Source organism: Piliocolobus tephrosceles, chromosome 19 (genome assembly GCF_002776525.5).
Source record: "Piliocolobus tephrosceles isolate RC106 chromosome 19, ASM277652v3, whole genome shotgun sequence".
Taxonomy (NCBI): domain Eukaryota; kingdom Metazoa; phylum Chordata; class Mammalia; order Primates; family Cercopithecidae; genus Piliocolobus; species Piliocolobus tephrosceles.
The window spans coordinates 3,135,059-3,149,461 of record NC_045452.1 but is presented as its reverse complement, the minus strand read 5'-3'; the positions used below and the strand labels follow the sequence as shown (position 1 = coordinate 3,149,461).

The window sequence follows — 14,403 nt, the reverse complement described above, 5'->3', positions numbered from 1 at the left end:
GGTGGGCGCAGACGCTGCGCTGAGCTATGGGCCCCCAGGGCCCCGCCACCCACCCCAATGTTGTTGCTCCGTCTGGGCAGGGGGTGCAGTCCCCCGCAACGTGGCCAGGGCTTCAGCTCCCCAGACCTTCCCAGGACCTCTTCCACTGGGCCCCATTAAGGCCTCGGCTAGTGGGGGTCGGCCCAGCTCTGAAGCTGAGGCTAGTGCCACTCCAGGCTGGAGGGGGCCCACGAAGGACCCCACAGGCAACTCTCCCCAGGCTGGGCCAGAGGTGACAGAGCCTCTTTTCCTGCATCACTGATGGCCCGTGGACCCGGCATCCCTGGCAGGAGCCGTGGAGCCCAGGCATTCACGTCGCCCGCCCCTCCCCCGCGGCGGTGTGTACAGCCAGGGCCCAATAAGTGTTTACCGAGTAAACACCGGCGGGAGGGGGACAGAGCACTTGGGTTGACCCCCACCCCACGCCCGGCGGAAGAAGTCCCTTATCTTCTCGGTTGACAGGCTGTCAGTGCGCCAGGGCAGGGGCGGGGGCTGCGCTCATCCCGCCCCGTCTGTCAGCCGCCACGCGGCGACCCCCTCTCCGCCCGTATGAAGGGCGGACTGCCCGTCCCACTCGGTGCCGCTCGCCGCCAGCCTGGGCAACCCAGCGCCCCCGCTCCAGGCCTCCGTTTCTCTGCAGACCCCAGCTGTCTGCACCCACAGCTCCCACCTCTTTCCGCGCTCACCGCTTACTCAGCCAGCGTTTCCTGCAGACCGCGAGCGCCCTCTGGTGCCTGGCTAGGCTTGCTCGCCTGAGAGGAGGACGCGACTAGGCCCTCGCCCTGGGAGCTTCCCGGCAGGATCTGTGAAATGGGTGGGTGCATCCTGAGCTGTGAGCCTCCCGGTCCAGCCCCCACTGACCACCACTGGCCATCACAGACCCCGCTGGCACGGCCTTTGTCTTGGCCTTTGTGGGACAAGACAGATGGCCATCTTGCAGGGCCTCGCTCACTCACTAGCTGGCTGTGTACAGGCCGAAGATGTGGCTTGAACCCCAGGTGGACCTTAGGGACACAGGCCTGGACACTGTCCTGCACTGTGTGTCAGGCCAGGGCAGGCCTAGGAAGCTCTGTGAGGATGGGCTTGAGGGGGGCCTCTAAGATTGAGGAGTAGCCACAGCAGGAAGGTTGTGCTCGTAGAGGGACTGGCGCGGGCAAAGGCATGGAGGGCCTGGCCCACGGGGGAGGGTACACCAGGGCTGGGCCTTGACCTAAGGCTGAGATCACGGGAGCCCAGGGAGGTGGGGCGGGCAATGGTGGTGAGAGGGCCCTTAGGCTGCAGGGCAAGCAGCCCTGAATCAGCTGGCCTGGGAGCCGGAGGTGTGGGGTCCCGGCAGGGCTTGGAGAGGGGACCCCTAACCTGTTCCTGCCTAGAAGGAAAAATCTGAGGTCACAGAGGGCCCAGCTCATCAGTGGGGAGGGGGCCCTGGGGCAGGTGTGTTGTCTGTGAAATGAAGGACAATGCTGGGGTCAAGGTGGTGCCCAGGTCTGAAGGAAGCGCGTGCATTTCCCCTGTCCCCACAGGGCCATTCAGGGGTACTGAGCTGGGACTATCCACTTCCCCACACTCCTTGGAGGTGGAGGCCCCAGGGTCAGTGTGTGTGGAGGGTCAGCTCAGAGTCAGGTGTGGGGACTGGGGGCTCCCAGGCAGCCAAGGAAGGTCAGCCAGCAAGGGCAGCCCTGTGCCTTCCGTGCTCAGTACCTTGGCACAAACCAGTCTAGACCACGGAGAGCCGGCAAGAGGAGGGGTTGTGGAGGAACCACAGGGTTCGGCTGCCCCACCGACCAGCAGGCAGGAAGTTCTTCCTTACGTCTAACCACACAGTGATTCCAGCCGCTTTCCCCAACAGGAGGCCCTCTGCCTCTGCAGCCCCTGCTTCAGGGACCCCTGCCACCCCCTGAGGAAGACATTGGCCCAGGAGGCCTCAAGCCTTGCAGGCAGTGGGCTGCCCACTCCCCGAATCTCCTGCGGGGTCCTTTTCCACAGACCAGGGGAGTGTCCTTCTGGCTGGGGGCCACCTAGGACCCTGGGTCACTTTCTTCTGGGCCGTGTATTTGCACCCCAAAGACGTCAGTGAGGCAGAGAGGGGATCCAAGGGGCCTGCCTCAGCTCTGCTTCCAGTGCAGTCACAAACAATGCTCTGGGGCCCAGCAGAGAGCCCCCTTTTGGGATCTGGTTTCTTGCAGAAAGTGGGGAGCACACCCCCGCCCCGTGCCCTGCTTGGACTGAGTTTAGAATGTTGCACACGCACGGCGTTATCACGATGGTTACCTCTGACCTCCACTAGGAGCTCTGGAGATGCCAGGCCACTGCTGGGGAGGGCAAGCCGGGCAGTTCATTTGTGTAAAGGGGGCCACTGTCCTTGATGTGGTGATAAGGCCGGATGGACAACCACAGTCGGCTGCAGCCCACAATGGGCCGGATGCCCTGCACCTGCTCACAAAGGCAGGGGTGGCTCCTGCCTCACGTCTGACCGGCAGCCTCAAGATAGCATCAGCCCTGCAGGAGGGCCATCCGTCTTGTCCCACAAAGGCCAGGACAAAGGCCATGTCAGCGGCAGCCTCCTCGACCCGGTCAGCGGTGGTCAGTGATGGCCACTGGGGGCTGAGGGCCTTCCTGGGCCAGGTGGCCGGGACCTGAGGCTCCTCATCTGGGGCCTCTCTGGGATGCATGGAGAATAGTCTCCATTGTTCATAGGGCCAGCCAGGTGGGGGCCACACGGATGGTGGCAGAGGGACCCTGTCCCTGGCACCCCAGGCCAGCCCCAGTAGTGAGGAAGGTGTCAGTCACCCCCTAAGTTGGGCACCTGTGCTGACCTGGTTGCTCAGCTCCAGAATCCGGGCAGGGCAGTGGGAGGCCAGAGACTGCAGGACTCTGAGAAGCCCCTTGCTGGTCTGGGCAGTCGGAGAGGACTTCCTGAGGGAAGTGGTGGCCCAGTGGGGGACTCACCAGAGGCACAGGAGATGAGCAATGAGCAGTGGCATGGAGGGTACCGTGTGCCAGACAGAAGGAACAGTGTGCAGAGGCCTGGCAGGGATGCAGGCCCCGTGTGGTCCAGCCTGGGATCCTGGGGAAGGCAGCAGTTGCGGGTAGGGACAGGAACAGCTCTCGGCTGGCAGGAGCAGGCTGCCAGCCCTGAGCCCTGGCAGAAGGGGTCTGGGGCTTGGGCCGCTGCTATAGGATGGGGAGGGATGGCAGGAGGAGGGTTTGGGGGTGTTGGTGGAGCCTGTGGCAGGGGCAGGCTCACTCCAGGACACAATGATTCCAGAGACCCTGCAACCCTTGAGGTCCACTCATCCTGTGGGGCCCTCCATGAACCCCCACCGCACATGGCTCCCTTACATAGAGACAGTCTTCTCACTCCAGTGGTCCAAGGAGTCCCAGATGGAGCAACAGACCCGAACCAACCCTGGTCACCTGCCCCAACCCTCCCCTAGTGAACTGAACACTGCCAACACCGCAGTCCCTGCATCAGGAAACCCAACCCTTGAAATGCTCTCGGTGTCCTCATGGCTGGCACTGTCCACAAGAACCAGCCCCTGAACGTGCTCAGATGACAAGGCACACCTCTGGGACTGTCCTCACTGCCTACAGCATCCTCACCACCCCCAAAGCATCCTCACCGCCCCCACGGGGTCCTCACCATCTCCACAGCGCCCTCACCGCCCCCCCAGCCACCTCGCTGTATTCACAGTGTCCTCACTGTCCCCATAGCATCCTCACTGTCCCCACGGTGTCCCCACAGCGTCCTCACTGACCCCACAGCATTCTCACCGCATCCACAGTGTTCTCACTGCCCCCACAGTGTCCCCATTGCGTCTTCACTGACCACAGTGTCCTCATTGTCCCCACAGCGTCCTTACTCTCCACAGCATCCCCATTGTCCCCACAGCATACTGTGTCCACAGCGTCCTCACTGCCCCCACAGGGTCCTCACTGTCCCCACAGCGTCCTCGCTGGCCCCCAAGTTATCACTTAGCATCTCTCTCATGCCTTCCCATGTAGCCTTTTGGGAGTGTGACTGGAAGGGGAGAGTTCACCCACTGACTCCTGTCTGCCCCTGAGATTAGGGTGGGCATGTGAGGAAGTGTTTGTGTCCCCTTGAACCGCCTCCTGGGGACTTTTCCTGGGTTTGGCGAGGGGAATTTCCAGGTCAGTCGTGCAGAGAAGGCCAGAAGGGTTTATTCAGCACCAGAGTTTGGAGGGGAGACGCCGGCAGGGTCTGGACCGCATTGTGCCCCATGGTCCTCCCAAGCCTGGAGGTGTGGGTTCGCCTCCCTCGGGGTAGGGTGGGCAGGAGTTCTGTCCCACGTGGTCTGGGCCTGCAGGTGGGGTGGGTATGAGACATTGGACAGCAGAGGAGGCGGAGACCGGTCCAGGTTGGCGCGAGGGCCCTTCGGGTAGCGTCCTGTCGAGTTTGCAGGTCCGCGTTGCCCAGCGCCGGTTCTCTCCTCAGGACGCGCCGGTTCTCTCCTCAGGACTCGTCGGTTCTGTCTTGCTCGGCCACCAGTGGGTCGGTCAGCGACAGCCGGAGGGCGGCGCGAGCGCGAGCGCGGGCGCGGGCGCGCAGCCTCCGCAGGCGGCACAGCAGCAGCACCAGCAGCAACGCGTGCAGCAGCCCAAGGCCCAGCAACGCAAGCTGCGCCGCCAGCGCCCCCCAACAGAGCGGGCCGGGAGCACAAGCGGCGCGCAGCTCGTCCTCGGCTAGGTAGGGCAGCAGGCGGCCGCGCAGCGCTGGGGGCGCCACGCAACGCAGGTCGCGGTAGGGTGCACGCTCTGGGCGGCCGGCCAGCCAGGCGCGCAGCGGCACAAGGCGGCAGTCGCAGCGCCAGGGGTTGGCGCCCAGGTGTGCGGTGCGCAGCGCGGGCAGCGCGTCCAGCAGCCCCGACGGCAGCGCCGTCAGGTTGTTGCCGGTCAGCACCAGCTCGGTTGTGTCGACAGGAAAGGAGGTCGGCAGCGAGGCCCAAGTCAGCCCGCGGCGCCCGCAGTCCACGAGCGTCCCCGCGCAGCTACAGGGCGCCGGGCAACCTGTGGCCGGGCGGCTCGGCGGCGCCAGCATCAGAAGCAGTAAGCTCAGCGCCCCGCGCGGCCCTGCAAGGGAAGCGCCGCAGTGAGCCGGGCGGTCGGCGGGGCACCTGGGCGAGGTCTCTGAGTACCCAGAGCCCCAGAGCGCCGGCCCGGCTCCATCCAGCCCGATGCCCGGCGTCCCGGTAGCCCGCCAGCCTCTCCACCCTGACTACCCGCACGCCGGCTGGAAGTTCCCTCTAAGTCTGACCCAAGTCTCTCCCAGCTGCAGCCAAAGGACCAGAGCGCCTCTCAACCCGGGTCGGCCTAGGGTGCAGCCGGGGACCCGACCGGACTCCAGACTCACCGGAGCCCATGGCTAGAAGACGGCAGCCCAGCTTACTCTGGAGCGGGACGCGTAGGCGGGAGAGCCAAGCGATAAGGCGCTCCCGCCCCCGCCACGCCCGCACAGACCACAGTGCTGCGGCCCGGCCAGAAATAGCCCAGAGGCCGCGCGGACTCGTGCTGCAGCGGCAGATAGCACACTATCGCCGGAGGCCGCAGGCCGCCCGGGCTTCCGCTCCCACCCGCTCTCAGGGGCACACGGAGCACTCGGACACCCGCTGCGACGTTCACCAACATTGTTCTCCTGTCACCAGGACAGGACGCGGCATTCACAACGGAACAAAACGGAGCATCGTGTGGCGGGAAGGGATCATGCGGGTGGTAAGATCAGGAGGCCGAGGCTCGGGATCCCCGCACACCACAGCTGTGCTGGGGAGAAGAGGCCTCGAGCAAGGGCAGGGGACGGCACCGAGAGTTGCCAGGAGGTGGCTCACCGCCCAGTGCCCCGGGGGTCCTCCAGGTCAGGCCGGGCTGTGGAGAAGGGGTGTGGGTGGTCACGGCCCGCCCTCCTTGCAGCCTCTCACGTCCTTAAGTCTGGAGAGCTCCCATGTGATTCAGCCCAACCCTGCCCGCTGGGCTTCTGGGGCTAAGGGAAGACCCGGCCAGCCTTGACAGAAAATGGGGTCTCAGCACTTGCTGGGTGACCCGCGGGAGCAGGCAAAGGAGGGCTCCCAAGTCCGTTCTGCAGCACTGGGGCAGAGAACAGACCCAGAACCCTGGGAGTTCTCTTCTGCCTAGGTTTGCCTGTCTGCTAGAGCAGGGCCTGCAGTTTGGGTGGTGTGACCGTCTGGGGGCGGGGGAAGGGCAAGAGAGGCGGATCTTTGAAGTCCCGCCCAACTTGGCTCCTTATCCCCCAAGGCCAGAGAGGGCCAGCTGGGCGGGGGCTACGGTCCAGGCCCCTCGGAAGCAGATACGAATGACCTGGGAGGGGGTGGTGCTGAGAATAAATTAGGGTCAGCTGGGGGCTGTGGCCCCGCGTCTCCGGGTCGGGAACAGTCCGGTCTGGGGTCCAGGGGTGGGAGGGCGTCCCGGAGACCGACGGTGTGTCCGCGACGAGCGTCACTGGTCCTGCATCTGCTGCTTCATCCTCTGCAGCATCTCCTGCATGCGCCTCAGCTGCGGGCGGGTGGGCGGAGACAACCGGGCCGGTGAGCAGCACCGTTGGAGCGCATCCCTGCCGCCCGCCTCCGCCACCCCCACCGCCCCACACACTTCCTCATCCTTCATCCTGATAAGCTTCTCAGTCTCGGCGTCCGGGGTGGGCAGCGGCAGGATCGGGATGGGGCTCTCCATGCGGCTGTCCTGGGTCAGTTTGCTGCGGGGGAAGGGATGGACGGGGCGGCGCCACCCGGAGGCTCAGCGTGGGCTGGCGATGCCTGGCCCATCCCCGCTACTGCTGAGGCCCTGCCCTCCGGAGCCCTCACAGCCCTGGACTGGTTCTAGGGAAACCAGACTCTGGGCGGGGGGGGGGGGGGGGCGATTTGGGGGATCGTGCAAGGTTCAAGCCTGGGTGGGCTGACAGGACGGGCCCTCAGTTATGGAGACGTGGGCGGGGCCGGAGGGGTGAGGTCTGGCTCGAGGAGGGGGAGCGCACCTGGTCATCTGCTGGATGCAGTGTGCGCGGTAGTTCTCGTAGTGCACGTCGCACGTCACGTCCTTGAGGTCGTGCATGTGCGTGCGGATGAGCATGTTGCGCAGCTTCACGAAGTCGCAGTGCGCCTGGTTCTCCACTGCGGGGTGGGAGTGGGTGGTGGGCTGGCGCCAGCCTAGGACAGCATTCCCCCACCAGACCTGGTACCCCAAGACTCCACTCACCCTCCACGATCCCCCAGGGGTACAGGCGGCCCCGGACACGCTGCCCCTTGGCCTCCACCACCGTGTTGCTGCCTATAACAGCGAAGGGAGCGCTCTCCTGGGGGAAGGAGGGAGAAGGGCTCACACCCGGTCAGATAATTGCAGGGTTACTGATGGGAAACGGGCATGTAATTCCCAGGGCACCCCTCCAGCATCACCATCAACGACCTCTCCTCAAAGAGATCCTGGTGTTGCCCCTTTCTGGCCTTTCTGCCACTGGCTGGAGACAGAGCCCATGCGGCTCACATGCCAGGGCCTTTCCAGGCATGCTCCACCCTCATCTCCTCCCTCATCAAGAACCACACCCTCCAGCTGCCCCTTTCCTCCCTAGGGCTAAGCCTATGTCTCCCCATGCTGATGCCCCTGCCCTGATGGCCACCTTCCCCTGGCATGGTCTCCATCATCACCACTCGAGTTGCTGGGGCACCTGAAGCCACCAACCCTGGAGTTCAGAAATCTGGGAACCAGGGTGTGCCACTGGGCCAGCCCCTTCCTCTGGTAACCCATGGAAAGAGGGTTGGGGTTGGGGGCCTGGCCCACTGTTGCACTTCTGGATCTGGGCAAGTGCTCCATATCTGCCAAGCACCATGTGGGGCCCACATGACCCACCCCAGCCAAGCATGGTGATGTTTGCCTTCTAGTTCTGGATGAAGGGGGTACAGGTCCTCTACTCCTAGAACAAATGACTCTTGCCCCCAACTGGGCTGACCTTGCCCTCCTCCAGCAGGCCCAGTGTGAAGGAGACCAGGCCCTCTGGTTCTGCCCCTCGCCACCTCCATCGCCCTGCCCCAGCAGTCTGCATGTTCACCTTCAGTTCCCGGTCCTGCTGCTTGAAGTCCTCATCCTCATCCGAATCACACTCAGGGAACTGGTATACATGGATCCCAAACTTGTCAATCTCCTCCCGGATCTGTGGTGGGGCAAGGGCCGTCAGATTTGAGGCTGGTCAAGTCCCCCTTGTACCCTCAGTCCCAGGGCCCTGGCCAGGCCCCTGTGCTGCGGCAAGCTCACCCGCTCCTTCAGTTTCCGGATCTCACTGGGGACAAGACAGTCAGCTTTGGCGATGAGAGGCACGATGTTAACCTTCTCATGCAACGCCTTCATGAAACCCACATCCACTGGCCGCAGCCTGCCGAGAGCAGCCAAGTGTGGGCACAGGCACAGCCAGGGGCCATATTGTAAGGGGGTGTACTCCCGAGTCTGGCCCCAGGACAGCCACGCACCCATGCCCAAAGGGGGAGATGAAGTACAGGCAGCAGTGCACTCGGTTGTCTTGGATGTTCTTTCGGTTGAGGCCGCTCTCGTCGCGGAAGTACTGCTCAAACTGCTGGTCCACATAGTCGGTGATGGGCTTCCAGCTGTGGGCAGGAGGGAGGTGAGGCCAGGCCTGGAGTGCTGTGGCCGCCTAGGCAGGGCCTTTCTCAGTAGGCCTCACTCACCACTCGGTGTTGTTGACGGCATCCCCGAATCCCGGTGTGTCCACGATGGTGAGCTTCAGCTTGACTCCCTTCTCCTCAATGTCCACCGTGTGCTTTAGAATCTCTACCGTCTGGCTGATGCGCTCTACGGGGAAGGGGCCACTGGAGGGGCCTCTCCAACCCTCAGCCCCTCACCCTTGGCAGCCAGGACCCTTGTCCTCATCCATCTTGGTGCCTTGGCCCTTCCCCCCGGGGGACCCACGCCGCAAGAACAGAACAGTGGGAGCTAGACCTGGAAGGGAGTCCTTAGAGAGGTCCCATGGAAGGGGGCTGGGGATCAGTGCCAGGGCCTCCTGGGGGCCACTCACCCTCGGCACTGAGCAGCTTCCGGTCCTTGTATAAGTCTGTCAGGAAGAGGCTGTGGACCAGTGTGGACTTCCCCAGGCCTGACTCACCTGCACACAGGTACAGAGAAGGAGTTGGGTTAGGTCTGGGGCTCCAACGACAGAGCGTGGCTGGCCAGGGACCCCAGCCACTCCCCTGAGGAGCCCAGCCCACTCACCAGCCACCATAAGCGTGAAGTCAAAGCCTTTCTTCACTGACTTGCGGTGCACCTGGTTGGGCAGTGTGGCGAAGCCCACGTACTGCTTGTCAATGTCCTGGGGGCAGGGGGGGATAGGTTAGGGACAAAAAGGTTTCTCCGGAAGCCCAATACCCTGTCTCTTACCAAATGCAGGATGAGGAGACAGCAGAGGGTACGGTTCCCAGGGTGGGGCATTTCACTGGCAAAAATGAAGGAAGGGCCCATGGGCAAAAGCCTAGAGATAAGAAGGCAGGCCAGGGGGTGGCAGAAGAGGACACCCCTGGCCCCAACCTCAGGGAGGGCTCTGTAGGGACCGAGGCTGTGTGTGTCCCTTGGGGAGATGTCAGGCTACAGCAGGCACAGGCCGGTGTCCTCCCTCCTCGGGCAGAGGGCAACAGGATTGGGACCCCTGGGACACATTTAAGGCCCTCCATAATCCGGAGAAGCTCGGGGCCTCGACACTCACTCCTCCGGAGAGTGCCAGGGGTGGGAGGCCCCACCTGGCCTGGATCCAGCCGCGGGGGCGGCGGCAGTGGCGGCGGCGGAGCAGCGCCTATTTATAGACGGCGGCGCCGAGCCTACCCCGCCCGCGCGCCCAGGCGCCCAGCCCCCCAGACCCTTGGGGCCCCTGAAGGGGTCCCATGGCCGCATTATCCGCCCCGTTTTGGGGACGCGGGAAGTGAGGCCTGGACAGGGCACATCGCCCACCGTGGGGCGGCGGACCCCCGAGGCCGCCGCAGAGGGCAGGGCTGAGCCTAGGCGCTGGCGGGCCGTGGCGCGCGGGGATAGGGGCCCCTGCCGAGTCTCGGGGCCCGCGGGGTCACAGACCCACGTTCCGCCCTCTCCACACACGCACCTTGAGCCGCCTCTGGGCCTGGGTCCGCGGCGACAGCAGCTGCTCCACCAGGCGGTCCTGGGGCGCTGCCAGCGAGTCCATCGCGGCGACCCCCGCGGGCCCGCGGGCGCGCTCGGACCCCCGGCCCGGTCAGGCCACCAGAGCCCGGCGACAGCGAGGGACCTTGGCACGGCTCTGCCTTAGGCTGCGTTCTCCGCCCCGTTTTGCGGACGCGGGAAGTGAGGCCTGAACAGGGCACGTCGCCCACCCGGGGGATCGTCGACCCCCGAGGCCGCCCGAGCCATCCCCCTGACTGGGCGGACTGGCCCCGACTTGTGGCGGCGTCGCAGCCCGGGCAGGCCCCGCTCCCGCACCCGAGCCAGAGGCGGGGCGTCGCAGGCGCCCGCGGAGCGCGCGGCGGGGGGCGGCAGAGACGGCCCCGCCCGCCGTCGCCGGGAAACGGTCGCCTGGAAATTGGGCCGCGGGCGGAGCCACCCGAAAGCGGCTGCGGAGGGCAGGGCTGAGCCGAGGCGCTGACGGGCCGTGGCTCGCGTGGACCGGGAGCCCCGCCGCGCCCCCGGGGCCTCAGTCCGGGCTCCAGGACAGCAGAAGGGGACGATCGGGTCCTGCACGCGGGCTGGGGCGGGCCCGGAGTCGGTAGCGGCCGCGCGTTCCGACCCCAAGAGGTGCTGCGCGGCTTCCGCCCGCCAGAGGGCGCCAGAGGCCGCTCCCGGGACCCACGCGCAACCGCGCGGGAACCCGCCCCGTTCAGGGCCCGCAGTCTTCTCGCAGACTTGCCCGAAAACCTCCCGGCTGCGTCACGGCGCCCACAGACACGCCGCGCCCTGCACTCCTCCCCAGCTCTGCTTGGGGCTGACCTCCCCTGTGCGTGCGTGTGTGCGTGTGTGTGCTCGTGTTTCTGTGTGCGCGTCCATGCGGGGGTGTGTGTAATGCTTGTGTGTGTGTAATGCCTGCGTGTGTGCCCGTGCATGTGCGTGTGTACATGTGTGTGCGCGCGTGTGTGTAGGCGCGTGTGAGTGCGTGCATTGGGTATGTGCGTGTGCGCGCGTGTGGGTGGGTGGGTGTGTGCATGTGTGTTTGGTGGACTCTTTCCCGGTGCGGCGCCCCAAGACATTCGGGGGACCGGAGGAGGGCAGAGCCCACCTTTTGTGAAGTCCAGCCCCGCCCGCCCCCTAGGAGGCTTAGGATGGACAGAAGGGAAGGGAAGGGAAGGGTGCAGGCTGCCAGAGTTCTGGAGGTCCCTGCAAGACTTGGAAGCCCCCGCCAGCCTGCTGAATAAACACCAGTCACCCATGCGCTGCCCTGCAGCCCCCAGGTGGCCCTGCCCTCAGAGACAGGGGTAGGGGTGGGATGAGACCCATCTCCCCTGTGCTTCCGTGGACACTCCCTTGCCCTCTGAACTTTTTCATCAGCTCTGACCCACAGGATTGGAGGGACTGGGAGCTCCTGCCAACCAGGCCTCCCTCCCATGTGGCTACTCCAGGGACTGCGGGGGTCTCCTGAGCTCCGCTCTGTGGGCCACCCACCTCCATGACCCCAGTAGAATCCCAACAGTCAAGCCCAGCAGAGCAGGACATGGGGCCTGGAAAAGTTCCAGGGTAGGACTGGACAGGCCCAGTCCCTGCACGTTAGAACATTAGAAGTTGGAGGCCCCAGCCCCACCCCACCCGCCACCAGCCCTCCCTTAGGCTCTTCTGGCTGACGGACCTCCTCCACTGCCTGTCCAGGCCCTGGTCCTGTTGTGGGGCCTGGAAGCCGCTGGCACCTGGGGAGGAGGGGCAGGCCCACAGCTGGGAACAGGAGAGCCTTTCATCCCAGGGAAAGGGGGTGGCTCCAGGCCCCCCAGCTCTACCAGTGCATCCCTCAGTCCTTGCTGCCAGAAAACCTCCTCACTGGCCCCAGCCTTCCATGGCCCTGACCTGCAGGAAGCCTCCAGGCTGAGTCCCACCCAGTTTCTGAGGGTCCACACCTCGAAGCCCAGCACCCACCCAGACAGGCTGGCATCTTGGGCCCAGGGCATCTCCAGGAAGATAGACAGCCCTGGGCCTAGGCCTAAGGCTAGGAGGTATCTAACAGTGTGTGGCTCTCAGACTGCCTGCCTCAGTTTCCCCATTGGTAAGGCACAGGCTCTGGGGAGGCCCAGGTCAGGAGGGCAAGAATCTCACTCTCAGCGTTCAACCCACCTGCCCTGCCACCCACTGGGCCCAGTCAGGGCCTGTGGATTCCCTGGGGGAGCCTCAAGGAAGGGGCCCTACCTACCATCCCCTTTCTCTTGTCCTCAAGTGACAAAAGATACTCCCAGGGCTTCCTGAGCCATATGACACAGCTGCGCCCACCTCCTCCCAGTGCCTCAGCCTCTCAGGCACTTCCACTCTTAGAATCACCGGAGTCAGCTCTGGGAGCAGCAGCCAGGGCCAAGAGACCACCGGTGCTGCCTGTGAGGAGGCGGGGGCACAGAGGGTAGTGACGGTGCTCCCCCAATGCCTCTACAGCCACCTTTCAAAGAACAAAAAGAAGGCTTCGACAGGCTGAGGCTTAACCACTGTGGTAGCAGGGAAGCTGCCATGTACTTCCAGCTCCCCCAGACCCACTGGTCGCCCCAGACACCTGACCTGGCTCCTGCTCCGGGGCTCCCTCCCTTGGCCGTACAGTGCCTTCTTCCTCTGGGCTTGGAGGCCTGGGATGGGGCGAGGTGGACTCCCAGTTGACCTCAAAGGATGGGCACCTCAGCAGGAGGGGATCCCCACCTTGCAGTAAAGGGCAAGAGAGCCTGGCTGCACGGAACAGCAGTGGCTGGAGCCCAGGGTCTCAGAGTGCCCTTGGGTCAAGCTGGGGACACCTGCAGGCCCAGGAGAAGCCTCGGGGGCCTGATCTCCTGGGTCTCCCAGCCTCAGCTCCTTCCATCTCCCTCAAACAATAGCCTGACGCATGTGTTCCTGCATCTCAGGCTTTGTCTGACCTGCTGTGACGGGGAGGCAGCTCCCAGCCTGGCTCCTCAAGGAGCCCCTCCCAGAGAGCCTCATCCACCTTTGGGCGGGGTGTGTCCCTTCCAGGAGAATGGCACTGGTCAACCAATGATTCCCCCAGCTCCCAGCCCCCCTGCCCAGCCCTCCTGCCCTGCCTGCTGCACCCTGGGCCAGGACTCTGGAGTCCTACTCAGCATCCATGGCTCCTGAGAAACTCCATCCCTGATGGGGGCTGCCAATGCCAACCTGGTACCAGAATTGGGCTCTTCTTTACTCCTCCAAAGATGGCTGAGCTCAAGCCAGAGAGGCCACCAGCAGAGCTCCCCCCGCCCCCCGAGCCCCCCTGGTTGTCAGCCCCCACCCCACTCCAGGGGTCTCACAGCATTGTTTAACCCTGAGCTAGGCTGGATTTCACCTAGTGTCTAGGCCAGCCTCCTGTCCAGCCCTGCTTTCCTGGAGGGCGGGGCCCAGGCCAACCCTTTTGAGAAGCCACAAGCCTATTTGTACCCACGGGGTCCCAGGACCCATGTGGGCACCAAGAATGACTCAGACCAGACCTTGGGGGTTCCCAATCTGGGGAAGAGGCCCTGCTGCAGACCCGAACATTCGAATTTGTGTGTGGGGAGGGAGGGGGCATGAAGGTGCAGGGGAGGTGTGGGGTGACTACAGGCCCTCTGCTGTGGGGCTGTTCAGGGACTGCGCTGGCTGATGGAGCCTGAGTCCCCTCCCCCAGCACGGCCTTCCATGACCATGGCCTCACCCAGGACCCCCAGCTCATGGCCTACAGGCCAGGTCAGCAGGAGATGCTGGCGTTGGCCCTCTGGGAGGGGGACACTCTGCCCATCCCCCCATCCTAGGGAGGAGTGCACGGTGGTCAGGGGACCAGGGCCCCCACTCCTCCCCTTTGCAGCCCCAGGCGCGGCGGCACTGCCCGGCTGACAATCGGTGATCGCGACAGGGCTGGGTGAGGGCCGGCGGGGGCGGGGTCGCGCCTGGGCGCCCGCGGCGCTAGTGTCACAATGGGTGACAGCCGGCCGGGTCTCCCGGCAGGGGAGCGATGGCGCGCACGTACCTGCTTGTCCTCTGCGGGGTCGGGGTCGGGGTCGAGTCCGGGTCCGGGTCCGATTCCGGGCGGGTCCGGGCCGGCGGGCGGGGGAGAGACGGAGAGACACGGTGAGAGGCGCGCGGGCGGCGGGGACAAAGGCGCGCGCGGGCACGCGGGCAGGCGCCGGGCTCACCTGGGGTCGCCAGCTTGCTCTTGTACCGCAGGCCTGTGCT

At 65.1% G+C, this 14,403-nt stretch overlaps 3 protein-coding genes across 12 annotated transcripts; 1 reads left to right on the top strand and 2 right to left on the bottom strand.

Moving 5' to 3' along the window:
- Positions 1-4,199: 4,199 nt before the first annotated feature.
- Positions 4,200-5,546, bottom strand: GP1BB (glycoprotein Ib platelet subunit beta). The gene is made up of 2 exons (XM_023192573.1): positions 5,411-5,546; positions 4,200-5,130 (listed from the first exon to the last, which is right to left on the bottom strand). The coding sequence occupies exons 1-2, from the start codon at positions 5,418-5,420 to the stop codon at positions 4,514-4,516; spliced, it is 627 nt and encodes a 208-aa protein (XP_023048341.1). The 5' UTR covers positions 5,421-5,546; the 3' UTR covers positions 4,200-4,513.
- Positions 5,138-8,565, top strand: LOC111526720. 3 transcript variants are annotated; one of them, XR_002726476.2, is made up of 3 exons: positions 5,632-5,769; positions 7,634-7,771; positions 8,030-8,565. XR_002726476.2 is itself a non-coding variant. In XM_023192574.2 (2 exons), the coding sequence occupies exons 1-2, from the start codon at positions 5,419-5,421 to the stop codon at positions 7,637-7,639; spliced, it is 357 nt and encodes a 118-aa protein (XP_023048342.1). In that variant the 5' UTR covers positions 5,138-5,418; the 3' UTR covers positions 7,640-8,018. The 3 variants fall into 3 exon arrangements, 1 of the variants encoding a protein (XP_023048342.1); XR_002726477.2 differs by having other exon boundaries at positions 8,027-8,565; XM_023192574.2 differs by lacking the exon at positions 8,030-8,565 and having other exon boundaries at positions 5,138-5,769; positions 7,634-8,018.
- SEPTIN5 (septin 5) lies at positions 5,671-14,397 on the bottom strand. 8 transcript variants are annotated; one of them, XM_026449006.1, is made up of 12 exons: positions 14,364-14,397; positions 14,198-14,208; positions 9,280-9,379; positions 9,089-9,172; positions 8,742-8,865; positions 8,526-8,660; positions 8,314-8,431; positions 8,111-8,212; positions 7,264-7,360; positions 7,043-7,178; positions 6,661-6,763; positions 5,671-6,564 (listed from the first exon to the last, which is right to left on the bottom strand). In XM_026449006.1, the coding sequence occupies exons 3-12, from the start codon at positions 9,290-9,292 to the stop codon at positions 6,508-6,510; spliced, it is 969 nt and encodes a 322-aa protein (XP_026304791.1). In that variant the 5' UTR covers positions 9,293-9,379; positions 14,198-14,208; positions 14,364-14,397; the 3' UTR covers positions 5,671-6,507. The 8 variants fall into 8 exon arrangements, with proteins under 8 accessions (XP_026304791.1, XP_026304790.1, XP_026304792.1 ...); XM_026449005.2 differs by having other exon boundaries at positions 9,089-9,175; positions 9,283-9,379; XM_026449007.1 differs by lacking the exons at positions 14,198-14,208; positions 14,364-14,397 and adding an exon at positions 10,407-11,161 and having other exon boundaries at positions 9,089-9,175; positions 9,283-9,379.
- Positions 14,398-14,403: the final 6 nt, after the last annotated feature.